This window comes from Myxocyprinus asiaticus, chromosome 26, assembly GCF_019703515.2.
Source record: "Myxocyprinus asiaticus isolate MX2 ecotype Aquarium Trade chromosome 26, UBuf_Myxa_2, whole genome shotgun sequence".
Taxonomy (NCBI): domain Eukaryota; kingdom Metazoa; phylum Chordata; class Actinopteri; order Cypriniformes; family Catostomidae; genus Myxocyprinus; species Myxocyprinus asiaticus.
Window position 1 is genome coordinate 29,645,665 of NC_059369.1, and position 15,852 is coordinate 29,661,516.

The 15,852-nt window shown below is 39.4% G+C and overlaps 1 protein-coding gene across 1 annotated transcript; it reads left to right on the plus strand.

Moving 5' to 3' along the window:
• Positions 1-815: 815 nt before the first annotated feature.
• On the plus strand, positions 816-14,556 carry LOC127416806 (homeobox protein SIX5-like). The gene is made up of 3 exons (XM_051656355.1): positions 816-2,546; positions 8,226-9,718; positions 9,899-14,556. The coding sequence occupies exons 1-3, from the start codon at positions 1,855-1,857 to the stop codon at positions 10,603-10,605; spliced, it is 2,892 nt and encodes a 963-aa protein (XP_051512315.1). The 5' UTR covers positions 816-1,854; the 3' UTR covers positions 10,606-14,556.
• The last annotated feature ends 1,296 nt before the right edge of the window (positions 14,557-15,852 follow it).

Sequence of the window (15,852 nt, forward strand, 5' to 3'; positions counted from 1 at the left end):
ATAAAACAGAAGATCAAAGGGTGATTGTATTATGGGCTTAGAGAGGATAGAAAGCTGCGGGATGGGGATGGCTGTCTGACTACAGCCTGATTCTTCCTGAAAACTAAGCTTACATTCTTGCAAAGGGACAATATGGAGGTAGTGAGCTCTGCCTCATCTCATTCTGTCCTTCTGCTTCCAGGTGTGCGTGTCCACATTCACATTAAAAACCCTTACGCTACCTGTCTATCCATCCAGCATGCAAAAAAAAAAAAAAACCACACACACACACACACACACACACACACACACACACACACACACACACACACACACACACACACACACACACACACACACACCAAATGTTGTCTTTTCACTCTGAGGTGAATTCTCGTGGTGACAAACTACACCTAAATAGTAATTTCGTCCTTGAAATACCAGCTTTTAAAGTTTAAGTTAATTAAAAGAACTGATGCAAACATGTCAACGACTATTAGAGCTCCATGTGAAATGTAAAAAACCCCCCAAAAAAACAAAACAAAAAAACAATGTCTTCAGTCAAAATGAACTGCTTTGTCCAGTTTAAAACTGTACATAACATTTTAGGTGTAAATAAAAGTCTGTATCAACTGAAAACATCATATGTACTCTCAGAAACCTTGTAATGTTTTAGGTCAGTAGCGTGACTCATTTTCTTCCAGATCTGTTATGTTATTCTAAAATACATAAAAAAAATGCAATTCACACCAAACAATTACTTGAATACACCTCTTATATGATGACCATATTTTTAATTACTGAGTTCAAAGTCATTTTGATATTTTTTCTGTGACTTAAAGAGAAAATGTTATGTGGTATTACCGTCTGGAGACAGTAAAAAATAAATAATAATAATAATAATAAATAAAAAAAGATCTAATAAAAAGCTGAATTTTTTGGAAAAAAAAATGTTATGATTATTTCTTAAAAAATAAACAGTGAAACTTTTTTTTTAATAAGTACAATTATATTTTACAATATAATGTATGTTTGAAAAACTTTTGCTCTCCAAAACTAAGTCAGGTGATGCAACCAACATGTAGGAAGCCATTTTGTTGTTAAGTGACAAAAAACAAAAACCAAACAAAACACAGGGGACCTCTTCAGACCCTCAAGACTGTGTGAAAAAAAAAAAAAACATTATTTTGTTGTATTGACACATTAGTAAATAACAATAATAATAAACACCTTGAAAAATATGTCTGATAAATCTTTTTTTAAATGAATGATTAAGTTGTGTACACTCTCAAGTATTCAAGGTTCAAGGAAAAATATTTTATACATGACATTTTTAGCAATAATATTTAAAAATGCTATGAATGTTTTCAAATACTTGTGAAACCAACATGGACAGAAAGATTACATTTATACGATCTTGACACGTGTTTTAAACTAGATTTAAAAAATATTTTTCTCTTTTTGGCCAACGTTTTTCTTTTTAATTTTTGTTAAAAAGAAAAATGATATGGAAAATACTGTCATGACATTTGTGGAGTAAATCTTCATCACATATCAAATAAAAGTGCATTGAAATCAGTTATATGCATACATAATTTTAATGCACAATACATGCATTTTAATGTGTTTCTCAATGTTCACATGTAAAAAAAAAAAAAAAGAAAAAAAAAGTGATTTCATACAATTATTGTACAACGGCAACCGAATGAAATGCAGCAGGCCTGTGGAGGATGTTTAGATGGGGGGAGGTTGACGAAATGCAGTGGCGTAACGCCTCTCTCTGTAGCAGCCACACTCGCCTACAGGGAGAATGGGAGTGAGAAAGAGAGAGAAGGGGAGGGAGGAGGAACTTGAAGGAAAAAAGTTCAAATAAAAATGGCTTCCTTGTCTTTGGAGTCCACAGAACAAACTGAAAATGGCCCAAAGGCGTCCACGCAAGATGAAGCCAAAGTCAAAGAAGAGACGGATCCGGACGAAGTTTCGGAACAACTGCTTCAAAGCTTCCAGAACTCGGCGCTCAGTTTTTCCACCGATCAAGTCGCGTGTCTGTGCGAGGCGCTCCTGCAAGCAGGCAATGTGGATCGCCTGTGGAGATTCCTCTCCACCATCCCTCCTTCAGCCGATCTGCTACGTGGCAACGAGACCCTGCTCAAGGCCCAGGCTTTGGTCGCTTTTCACCGGGAGGAATTCAAAGAGTTGTACGCCATCCTGGACAGTCACGACTTCCACCCGAGTAACCATGGGTTCCTGCAAGACCTATACTTGAAGGCGCGCTACAAGGAGGCTGAGAGATCCCGGGGTCGCAGTCTGGGCGCCGTGGACAAATATCGACTCCGCAAAAAGTTTCCTTTGCCAAAAACCATTTGGGATGGAGAGGAGACGGTGTACTGCTTCAAGGAGAAGTCGCGCACCGCTCTGAAGGATTGTTACAAGATCAACAGGTATCCCACTCCGGAAGAGAAGAAGAATTTAGCCAAAGTCACCGGACTTTCTTTGACTCAAGTGAGCAACTGGTTCAAGAATCGCCGACAGAGGGACCGGACGCCGTCCGGTACAAACAGCAAAAGGTAAGTTCTTTGTATTTCCTCATGTAAGCACATGAAAGACAACTTTCAACCTACGATTTTTCCTCAGGCCCCAGAGAAACATTCCAGAGTTAATCTGTTGTTCAGCAATGTGTGTGTGTGTGTGTGTGTGTGTGTGTGTGTGTGTGAAGTTAACACTCTGTACACAAAAACATCAAACTGAACTAAACTGATTGCCTGGGCTGTTAGTGTAAATCAGATCGTAACATTCTGTTCATCTCATGAAGGCCTAGTCTGCTTCAAACGATACATTGTTGCAATGTTCAAACGTCGCCACAATGTTTCAGATTATTGTCGTATATAATAAAGACTTGAAAGCGCGGGGAACCTGTTGTGTTTGTTTGAACAAGTGTGTAATTCGCCTGCCTTGGGGTCCTCTACAGATGTGAAAGAAAGTCAAATGTTTGCTGTCTATCACTATCGTTGTGCTCGATGAAGTGTTTGACAAGTGAACATGACAAGGTCTCAGAAAACACGGCTGAAAGCATGTTGCTTTGTTGTGAAATGTGAGATTGGGGCGCCAGGAGTGGCTCGAGTTTCATGAAATCCTGCACCACAGTGTCTCTCTGTGGTTCAGGGGCCGTTAAATCTACACGAAGAATACAAAGAAAATAATAATTAGCAATAATAAACTCTTTATTAAGATTTAGAAGTGCAGTGACCCCCAGATGTATTTGGACACGTTAGTAATACTTAAGTGTACGTCGTGGCATCAGATAACAAAATATCAAACAAGAAAATAGCACACTTTACAAAACATGTCACTAAAATAAGTTTGTTAGGTTTTAAATTACACAACATAGAACAGTTAAAAAAATTAAGACAGTGCTATATTTGAACACTTTATGGTTATCTTAGGCTATGTTCAGACTGCAGGCAAATCAGATTTTTTCTCAAATCACATCTTTTCAGGCAGACTGTCCACACTATTAATTGCATCAGATTTGCACGTTCAGACATAACCAACCTATCTGCATGGGTTGCTTTGGTAACGACGCAGGCGTACCCACGTGACGATGCTTTCAAAACAGATGCGGGAAAAATGGAGGTGCATTATCTCGCTCTCCAAATAAGCGCCCTGTCCAGTTGCGGCGCAGAACTCCTCCGTCGCACAAGAAAAACTCAGCGACGGAGGAGACTGGTAAATATTGTGATGTTCCGTGCTGCAGTCACCGATTTTTGACGTCATCGTTGTGTGTCGCGTTAAGAGTGACGCGAAAGACCATTTGAAATCCGATTTGAGCAGCCAGAGCGTCCGGACTGAGACGCAACTGACAAAATTTCAATCGCATTTGAAACCACCTCCCGATGTGGTTTGAATCAGATTCGGGAAAATCAGATTTCATGTGTTTTTTTGCTGTCCAGACTATAAAAACTCATCTGGATACAATCTGGATATGAAAAAAACAAACAAACGGATTTTTAGTGGCAGTCTGAACAAGGCCTTAGTGGATCATGTCTGTTTTCATTAGATTTTACTCTGCAATAACACTAAGTAAAAAACTAAGTGAAACTTCTGAGAAAAGGTCTAAACATCAATTGTTCATGCCACTTGGTTTTATACACTCACAAGCACTTTATTAGGAACACCTGTATGCCTACTTATTAATTGTATGGCAGCAGGATCAGGAGCTTCAGTTAATGTTCAACCATCAGAATGGGGAAAAATGTGATCTCAGTGATTTCAGCCGTGGTATGATTGTTGGTGCCAGACTGGCTGGTTTGATTATTAATTTATACAGAGATGTTCACATAAAAGGACTTTGGTCATGCCTGGTTAATTCTTGAGGCATTAAGTAATTGGGTGAAAAATTATTAAATATTCTTATAAGATGTAGCACAGATATGTTCATTTAAGCTGGCAATAAGAAACCTCTAACTTGCTGTGTAAACATATGCCATTTAGTTAAATTGCATTACAGTTGTTTTAGAGCATTTTGGCAATCTGTAATATGTCTTTAAAACATTCCCTGTTGGATATTAGAACAACATGCAGCAAATGTTGTTAGGGTGTTAGAGTCAAAATGATTGTGAAGTTGCTATTATTTATGTTTATTACATTTGTACACAATAATCAGAATACAATGCTTTCCAGATTATGTGACCTTTAACTGACAGCTGGTGCTAACTGGGATTGGTTTGTTATTCCCAGTTTAAAGGTGCACTAAGTTTTTGCTGATTAAAAAAGTTTTACACACAAAGACATCAATAGCATTTTTTAGAAATATGTTGAAAATGATGTACACTCACATGAGATGAAGACTCCAGTCATATCAGAAACCCTATAAAAGCTGTTTAATTTTACATGGAGTGGGTCACCCCTCATGGGCGCTGCCATGTTGACAACACATGATCAGCGTGATCTCAGGAGATTAACAGTTACAGAAATACTCAAACCAGCCTGTCTGGCACCAACAATCATGCCACACTCCAAATCACTATCACATTTTTACCCCATTCTGATGGTTGATGTGAACATTAAATGAAGCTCCTGACCCGTATCTGCATGATTTTATGCACTGCACTGCTGCCACACGATTGGCTGATTAGATAATCCCATGGATGATTGTTGGTACCAGATGGGCTTGTTTGAGTATTTCTGTAACTGCTGATCTCCTGGGATTTTCACACACAACAGTCTCTAGAATTTACTCCGAATGGTGCCAAAAACAAAAAACATTCAGTGAGCGGCAGTTCTGCTAATGCATACGCTTTTTTGATGAGAAAGGTCAACAGAGAATGGCTAGACTGGTTCGAACTGACAAAGTCTACGGTAACTCGGATAACCGTTCTGTACAATTGTGGTGAGAAGAATAACATCTCAGAATGCTATTCTGAGATGAGGGTTGGCACTGTTTTGGCGGAATGAGGGGGACCTACACAATATTAGGCAGGTGGTTTTAATGTTGTGGCTGATCGGCATGCAAATATCCACCTTATTTTGCAACGCGGAAGTAAGCAGTGGCTGCATTTCCGGCGAATGTGTAAAAGTTCCGCTGTTATTGGCTGCAGTGTAAATAAATAGAAGGATAATAATACCAGAGTTTAGTGATATAAGTTTATAAACTATCACACAACCACAGGATGTACAGCAGAATGATGGCCAAATGTCGGATAATTTTCTAACTTCAGCATTTATAGTAAAAGAGTAAGTAAATCATTCACTTGTTGCTGTGTGTTGTATTGAAGACACGGTAATAAAATCTGCTTCTTTACCGAGATCGTGACGATGAAGTGTTTCTTGTCTCCATGTAAACCTCCATTTCTATGTACTTTCATAACCTCCGATGATGCCTTTATTTATTTATTTATTTATTTATTTCCATAAGCCATGCTGAATGCGAGATCTGTGTGTCAGTTTACTATGCACCACTAAGAAAGAGAGAATGCTCTCTGACAAGAACGGAGAGTAAAATGCATTTATTATTTTGCCAAGATGAAACAAGATGCAGTTATATTGCAAAGAAAGTTAAAGCAGCATTTGCCCAGCAGCTTTTTTGCTCTCTGCTGGTTGTGTAAAGTTTGTGGAGGCATTTCAGATGGTGCGGAGGACTGTCCTGTCAGCACCTATCTCATTCATTCGACCTGTGCAACAGTGTGTGATACAACGATGGCAAAATGCAATATATGGTAAAACTAAGCGTAAAACCAATGAGTTTATGAAAATCATAATTAATGATAATATGACGACATATTGCCAGCCTGTAATATAAAGCAGCATAATGTCGATAATGTCAAGGTTGATAATAGTGGCACCCTAGTTTAGCTGAAAAATAAGCTGGATAAAAGCCAAAGGGCTTATATTTATTCAACAGCGCTCTTTACTCATGCATAAAAAACACAGATTCTATATTCCTCAAAATGCATCAAAAGCATAGAAAGAACATAATGAAACAGTCATGCCAAATTAGCTAAATAAAAACTTTAAAATCACCGTGTATTTTTCTCTGATAGTTTAATTCTAAAGGGTCCAGGGCAGGAAATTACAACCCGAACTCCGAAAAAGTTGGGACAGTATGAAAAATGCTAATAAAATCAAAATGGAGAGATTTGTAAATTATATTCACCCTCTGTTATATTAAAAGCTCTACAACTAAACATTATATGATGTTTTACCCTGTGAATTGCATTGGTTTTTAAAAATGTAAAAACTGTGACACATCGCCATTTCTTCTAATAACACTTATTAAGCATTTGGGCACTGAACACTTAACAAGTTTAAGTTTAGAAAGTGGAATTTTCCCCCATTCATCTATTATGTAGGTCTTTAGCTGCACAAATATACAGGGTCTTTGTTGCCAACTAATGCGCTTCATTATGCGCCACACATTCTCAATTGGAGACTGGTCAGGACTGCAGGCAGGCCAGTCTAGCACCCACACTCTCTGCTTACACAGCCATGCCCTTATAATCCAGGAAGTATGTGGTTTGATGTTTTCCTGCATGAAAATGCAGGGATGTCCCTGGAAAAGGAGGTGCTGAATGGCAGTATATGTCGCTCCAAAATTTTTACATATCTGTCTGCATTCATGGTGTTCTCACAGATGTGTGAGTTACTTATGCCATGGGCACTGACACACCCCTGGCACATACAGACACTGGCTTTTGGACCTGACGCTAATAACAGCTTGGATGGTCCTTTTCATCTTTGGCCCGGATAACACAATGGCTGTGTTTTTCAAAAAGTTTTTGAAATGTGGACTCTTTGGACCAAAAAACACAGTTCCACTGTTCTACTTTCCATCTAAGATGAGACAGAGCCCAGAGAAGTTGGCAGCGCTTCTGGACAGTGTTGATGTAGGGCTTCTGCTTTGCATAATAAAGTTTAAACTTGCATCTGTGGATGCATCGGTGAGTGGTGTTGACTAACAAAGGTTTACTAAAGTGATCCCAAGCCCATGTTCATGATATCCATTACAGATGAATGACGTTTTTTAAGACAGTGAAGTCTGAGGTATCAGAGATCACGCGCAGTCAGAAGTGGTTTTCGTCTCGCCCTTTACGCGCTGAGATTTGACAAGTCTGGAATGACCCTTGCTCTTGAAGGACTAGGCTCTTTTTGGAGGCTCCTTATACAGTATACAGTACTATGACACAATTGCCTCAGCTGTTTAACATCTCCTGTTTCACATCACCGTGTTATTTATAACTATACTTCTCATCTAATTGTTATTAGTCTTAAATTGCCCGTCTCAACTTTTTTTGGTGCGTGTTGCAGTCATCTGATTTGAAATTACTGTACTTTTTTTTTTTTTTTTTTTAAACCAATAAAATTCACAAGGTAAAACATCATATTATGTGTAGCTGTGGTGCTTTCAATATAGCAAAGGGTGAATATAATTTATAAATCACTTATTAGCATTTTTCATACTGCCCCAACTTTTTCAGAATTGGGGTTGTAGTAGAACGCCACCTACTGTGCAGGGGTCAAATCGTTTTTTGTTTTATTTCTTCCGGTCTCTGTCTGAATAGACATTGCGTCCGAAGTTCATCTCGCAAAAAAATTCATAGTTTTGGTGTGAATAGGCCATTAGGCTTTAATAACTTAAGACAGATATCTATAAAAAATGGTTAGTTTGAAATTGATGATAGACAATACAGATTCATGGAAACTGCTTTTAAGAATGTTTGACCAACTGCAATGTTTTGTCTCTTCTTTAGTGAATCTGATGGGAACCACAGCACAGAGGATGAAGCCAGCAAGGGAGACCTGGAGGATATTACTGACAAACCTGCTGCTCAAGAGACAAGCAGCTCTAATGCTTCTCTTATGTCTCTCACTGGTGCTCCTTGCAATACTAGTGGTCAGCTTATTCTCAACAGCACAGGGGGATTCCTCACAAGCTCTCATCCACTGCTGCTCAATGGGAGCCCTATACTCTCAGGGGCAGGGACTGGGGTCATTATTAATGGTTTGACACTAAGTGATGGCCACACAGTCACTCTAAGTCCTGTTACAGCTAATGCACCATTGCTACTAAATAGGGCACAAGTGATCTCCAAAGAGGAGCGTGGTGTCAAAGATACGGAGGCCCAAGGCAGTCTGCCCACTGTGGTGCTGAATCCACAAGCCAGTCTATCTAGTACAATACCTCACTATGCAATACCATCTCTTAGTGAGGAAGCAAAAACAGCCAGCAGCAATGTCTCTCCGCTGGATTTTATCAGTCTTCCAGAGGCCTTGAAGAATCCAGATAGTACTCAGTCAGTGCTTACGAACTCTATGTCCACTTCCACCATCTCCACTTCTGTCATCTCTCCCACATCTCTTCCTTCAGTAGCATTGGCTCAAAGTAGTGTTCCTGCATTAACAGCAGGCTCTGCGAGTTCAGTCATCTCCAGTCCATTGGTGCCACTACAGCCAACGCAGCCATCAGAGATTGTTGTAGTAGCAAAGGCTGAGCCTCAGCCACCTGCCAGCAGCTTCATCTCAAGCCCTCAGGTGCTCTCATTACCCCAGGTGGTACCATCTATACAGGGTATTCCAGTGTCTCAATTTATGCAGAATCCATCTGGGGCTACAATGTCATCCTGCCCCCAGCTTGTTCCAGTCTCCCCTGTCAATCCACATTTACCGCAAGACTCCATTCCTCAGTTTCAGACACAGGCCTTGCACAGTGGTCCCAGACTTGCTCAAGCCCAGCCACAAAATGTAGCCACCGTACTAAGCACAAATACTGCTTTATCTCTGCCCCAGATGGCTGATGGGCAAGTTTCCCAAGGGCTTACAACTCAGTTTGGAGATGAATCTACTTCAGCTACCATCCCACAAATACAGACCTCCATGGGTACACAAGTCTTTCCCATCTCCTCACCAACTCAAGTTGTGCCCATTTCCCATCCCAAAGACACAAGCCAGCCTCAGCTGGTCCCTCTGTCACTGCCTCAACTTATGCCTGTATCATCCATTGCAGGAACTCCCACTGGAACCTTCTCTTTCCCTCAGGTGGTCCCAGCAGCACCATCATTCTCCATCCCAACCCCTGGTGGTGCTTTCCAGATTCTAACACCTATGTCTGGAACAGCATTGAGTGTTGCACAGGGACCGATATGCCTAAGCCCAGTAGGTCCTCCACAGAGTGTCCCTACTGCTTCCATCCCAGGTGTTCAGCTTCTTAATTCTGGGCTGATTCAACTGCCTTCTGCGTCTCCAGGTAGGTCACTTTACAGTGCTGATGATGAAACATGCACCCTTTGCGTGAGAATTCATGCCACACAGAAAACTGAAGTATATTTTGGCCATAAATAGAAAATAGTATTTAGACTGAACTGGAGAAAAAAAAATGGTTTACCCTGAAACAGAATGTTAAGTTTACTTTTGGTTTTGTCTCCAGGCAACATCCTCTTAGCAGGTGGTATAGGGGGCAGCCCCATCCTAAGTGTTCAGAATGGCAAACTCATCCTCACTATCCCAGCCGGCATCCAGTTCACCAGCATGCCTGTCAAGTCTGTCCCAGAAAATTCAGTCTTAAGCAACAGCACCCTTGATCAAACCTCAGCTGTTCCTCTGTTTGAGAATCAACCAGCAGCTTCACTCACTACTCAAACCTCAAATTCACTACAATCATCTCCTTTGGGGTTTGTTGGCTCCTCTACACTTTACTGCAGCCCTGAGGCTGGGACCATTGCCAACCCAACCCCAGGAGCCTCTCCGAACACCCCAGACTCTTCCAGCACTCCCACTCCTACAGGCATCCTACAATCTCAGCAGACTCTCAACCCTGACAGCATGTTGCCCCTCAGTCCAATCTGTAGTGGTGTGGCAACTGGCCCCCATCTCTCCCAGCCAGTCTGGAGCCCTGTCCCACTGTCCTCCTCTTCTAGCCTGACATTATTTGATGTGCGTGGGAAGGGTGATCTTCAAGAGGACCCCACTTTGTTGGGCCTGCCAGGTGGAGAGTCCCTCCTGTTGGGCACTTCTCCTCCAAGTGAGGACGTTGAGAGAGATTCTCAACTGGACGAGGTGGACGAAATGGATGGGAACTCGAAAATTCTTACACAACTGCAGTCTGTCCCTGTGGATGATGAGTTGGGTTTGTAATTACCTGTCATTGTTGATGGCCTGCAAGATACAGTGTTAAATCTCAGCCGACAGTAGTTATAATCAACCAAACCATGACCTAGTAGTGTGAGGATCTATGATTTATGACTTTAGAGGTTTGAGTCTTTCCTTACTCCACCTTATCTAGGTTGAGGTTTAATTAGTGGAAGTATTCAGCTTGATAACCCAAGTTGTTGAAAGGAACTTCCTAGATTTTGTTGAAATAATTTTATTTCATGTACTTTGAATTCGGTTGTGAAAACAGAATTCAACAAGGGGTTTCAACATAGAGGTTTCAATATCAGTGCTGGGACAAGGCACTGTCAGGGTTAGTTACAGTGGACATTGTATAACCGATATTCACCTCCAGGAAAATGAAATCTCAATATGTATCTATATGTTAGTTCTGAATTTGCTGAAATGCAGATCTTGAGGTATGTTACAAGGCCCTATATGAGTGGTAATAAGGCACTAATATGTATGTCAAAGGCAATCAAGATTGTTTTATTTGAGAGTAAAGGGTGTGAGACTTTTTCCTTTGTGCCTTAGTTATTTTTTGTTACTTAACACTTTATAGACTAAGCAATTATGAACAGTACTTTTTTTTTCTTTTAAGTATAATACATTTATATTAGGTTTTCCATTCTAGAGACAATAGATTGGAGGTACATGCATGTTTTATGCTGATAGCAGTACTGACCTCTTGTAATGAAATGGGTCCCACTACAAACCTAAGTATCTAAGATCAAACTGTGTCTGAACACAAAAAGTTTTTTAATCAAACATCTATTTGTTTAAATGGTCATAAAGATACCCGGGTGCACTAACAGCAACCTGCGCTGGCACTAAGGACAATAAAGAAATACGCAAAAACAGTTAAATAAACCCCCTGGGCGTAAAATGAGACACTGTAAAGTAATGCAAAAGACTTGGCTGACAAAATGAAGCAACCCATCATGTGCCTGCCAACTGCATTGGATATACAACATCATTACTGCTAAGTTAATATTTTTGTGTGTTTTCTTTTTTGAATTGGTTTAAGTAACTGTTAAATGTGAGATGGTTATGCAGATGTATGCAGTGCACCGTAAGAGAAGCTTGGATTTGAACATCACACTTTTGAACACTCAAAAGTTATTTAATATGGACAATTTCTTGCAGACTAAATACTGAATCATGATGGTGCACGAGGCTGACTATAAAAATTCAGTCTGAACTTTAGATTCTGGTTTGACATAGACAGATAAAACACTGTGGTCTCTCAAGCATTCCAGCTCATCACTAAAACTGAAACTGTGTAAACCTAATAGCTCTAGTGTTCTGTTTGAAGGGAATTGAAGTACTGCTATTGTTTAAATATTTCTCTATGCAACAATGGTTCCACATGATAACTGACCCATGGTTATATAACACTTAACTCTTAAGATGTGCCTCCTTTTTTGTTTAATGTTGAAAACAACCATTCGTTACACTATAAATCCACCATGTACATATACAGTGAAATGTTTTGTTTTGCTCTTATCCTGTTTTTTTACTTTTGTCTTTTGAAATATTTTATTTGTAGAATTTTCATATAGCTAAAAAAATGTCTGTCTTTTTTACTCAATTCTAATCAAGTGGAAATATGTCTTAGTGACTAAACTCGAAATACGACTGATGACTTTTTTCCATGCAAGATTTTGAATGACAAACTGGTGTGACCACAAGCAGAGTGTGTTTGCCTTGATTCTGGTCATTTTCACCACCAGACTGATTTCCTCAATAGAGAGCACAGCTCTGTATATTTTGCACATTTCATCATTTTATTCATGAAGCATACATTTTTTCTCTGTCCCCAAATTCAGTGCTATATTGTCCAAGAGTTAAACCATTCATTTGTAGGTTTTTGTATCATAACGGCATATTAGAACTATAAGCCTTTGGCATCTATCCTTGGTGCACAAAGGAGTCTCCCTGGTATAACTCTTACCTTATATATATACCCTTTTTCTTTATATTTAATGCATGTGTCAGTCATTTTGGGGTCATTCTCTGATGGACTTTTAAAAAAAAAAATTTTATTCAAGCTTAGATTTACACTCCATTTCATGACAAGTTTTTGCTTTGTGTAGCATCTAAAACTAATTTCTGTGTTTCATTAATGATTTCATGAAAGAGTTTGTATTTTACACATTTATGCTGCATAGGACTTTTAGCATTGACTTGCCAAAGTTTGTTTCTTTCAAGCACCTGGACAATGTTTTGAACTTTTTGGAAAGTAAGGGAGAGTGTGTGTGTGTGTCTGACTGAGTATTGCTATTAATCTTTGAGACTGTAATGGTTCCTATGTTAATGCACAGGTATTTTAGTCTGTAGTTATCTTTGTTTGTTCTGTTCACTTATTTTCTTTGTTTCTTAATTTTCTCTCATGTATACACAGAAAAATATGCAGCTGATCAAACCAAAGATTTTTTGTATCATATTATGTACTGTAGTAAAGGGAGTTTTTTACCTTTTGTAAAACCACATCTCTTTTCATAGAGGTGTGTCTTGTATTTCTTATAGTTGTTTTATTTTTTTTATATTCCATTTTATTGTGACTTGTAATAAACCACATATATAATGCTATCTGATTGCTCTTTCTATGAAATGAACCTACAGTTACAGGTTTTTTGGCTCACTGTTACTGAAACGCCTCTTTCTCAGTGCAACAAAAATGGGAGGATCACATTTTTCTCAGGTCCTTCAGAGACAAACCACCCGTGGTTCTCCTCCACGGCATTACATATATATATTTCTCTGCAATGTCATCACTAACCAGATCTTCTAACAAATGCTGGCACCACAATTTGATAAGGAAATAATATAGGCATTCATGTTTAAATATTCTCCTTTGTGCACCTGAACTCTTGCCTAGGTAAATTATACAAACACAAACAGCACTTAGGTTAAGAGGTTTGTGTGTGTTGATTCAGTGTTTTTTTTTTACCCCTATGCCAGGGGTGTCAAACTCAGTTCCTGGAGGGCTGCAGCCCTGCTCCAAAATGCCTCCTCGTAATCTTCAAGCACTCCCGAAGACCTTGATTAGCTGCTTCAGGTGTGTTTAATTAGGGTTGGAGCTAAACTCTGCTGGACTGTGGCCCTCCAGGAACTGAGTTTGACACCCCTGCCCTATGCTCTCAGGTTACCTGCATGTATCAAATTGTCTGGGTGAGTCTTTGTGGCTAGAGAAGGTAAAACCTGTTAAAACAAAAAAGCTGATGCATTCATCTGCTGCCCTTATTGGCTAACACACCACTGAAGAACATAAAGGACCATTGAGAGATCAGTCTCCCCTTGAGACTTTCTACATTGCACTCGCATCCTAACAGTAGATACAGTAGATGTTGTGAATAGTCTTTCAAAAGTGTAAAATAAACGGCACATTTCTTCATCTAATATTGTGGGTAGAGGAGAACATTCATCTGCACTTCAGCAGCCCTCCTGCAAACTTAAATCTATGGGGGAAAGAGCTTTCTCTTTCAGAGGCCCTAAGCTATGGAATGCTCTTCCTTTTACTATTAAAAACGCCCCAACCTTGGATTGTTTTAAGAAGTTACTTAAGACTAATTTATTTAAGGTAGTCTTTTAATATTTATTAATATTAGATTTATGTGTGGTTGCTGCTGTTAGTCATTTTGTGTTTAGTCTTTTCTTAAGTTGTTGATATGGTGGTTGCTGTTGTATGTTATGCGTTTATTCAATCTTGTAGCACTTTGAGTGTAAGAAAAGTGCATTATAAATAAAAGGTATTATTATTATTATTATCTGACTGTTCTGAGGAGGTTATAATTATTGGCTTTTTAACAGGCTTTGCCTTAACTGGATCCAGTTATCCCCTGGATCCCTTCAATGGACTCTCGAAACCTGGGACATTTTCCAACTTGTCTTACAGACCAAATCCTCAACATCCCTTTTTGGACATTCCACTATTCTCTGTGTGATCATGGCAATGGGCTTCTCCCCAGACCAGGTGGCATGTGTTTGTGAAGTTCTGCTCCAGAGTGGAAGCATGGATTGCTTGTCTTCCTTATGCTCTTTGCCTCCCATTTCCTCATCTTCCTCCATGTACCTTGGGATGCCACAGTGCCAGGGGAGTGTGTTGAAGGTGCGGGCTGCAGTCGCCTTCCATCACTGCTGTTTTGCAGAGCTGTATGCCTTGTTAGAAGGAATGTGTTTTCGCCGCAGTCACCCTCTCCTCGAGCAGCTCTGGCTCTGGGCTCATTACATGGAGGCTGAACTACAGCGGGGCCGCCCTCTTGGGGCTGTGGGGAAGTACTGTATCCGTCGCAAGTTCCATGTCCCTCGTACAATCTGGGATGGAGAGGAGACCAGCTACTGCTTCAAGGTGTTTAAATCTCCTGGTGCAGCACATTCAAGTTTTTACATAATTTATGGAACCCTTCTTTGTTTTAAATATCTTTGTGTGTGATATGAACAACACAATCTTTGTGTGTGAACCTAATGGGTTCAAGTTTAAATTTGTATTAAAAATGCCCTCGAGTTGTATCCAGGGTTCCCATTCCCTTTGACCAAAGAATTTTGATGACTTGTCTTTTCCAGTCCTTACTGTTTACTGGATAAGGATTTTTAAAATAATTTTAGATACAACCCCAATCCCAAAAAAGTAGTGACAGTATGGAAAATGCTAATAAAAAAAAAAAGCAGTGATTTGTAAATTAATTTCACCCAGTGCAAACACATAGATTTTTTATTTTTTTTTATGAAATATACACTCATATTAAATCAGATGATTACAACATGTCAAGTGTTTATCACTGTGTTACATCACCATTTCTTCTAATAACACTTAAGGGTTTGGGCACTGAAGACACAAGTATGTTTTTAATGGCATTTTCCATACTTTCCCAACTCGGAATTGGGGTTGTACATCACATTCACAAAAAGCTTTTAAGTGATGAAACATGTTAAAGCTAAGCATACAACTACTTGTAATTACTTCTCCATTTGAAATAATTTGAAATTTCTACAAATTTCCCTGATATTTCCAGGTTTCCTATTACTGTAGGAACCCTGTGTCTCTTGATTAATTGCTACAACAAATAAAATGACATCCTCTCTTTGCAAATATCCTTATTTTTTGAAAACACTAAAATACAGTAACACGTTGCAGAGTGCCGTACCGTTTAACTTGCTCTAACATAATGCAGGCAAAATTTCACTGTGTTCTGTATGACAGTAAAACTAAGAGACCAGTTTATGAAAATG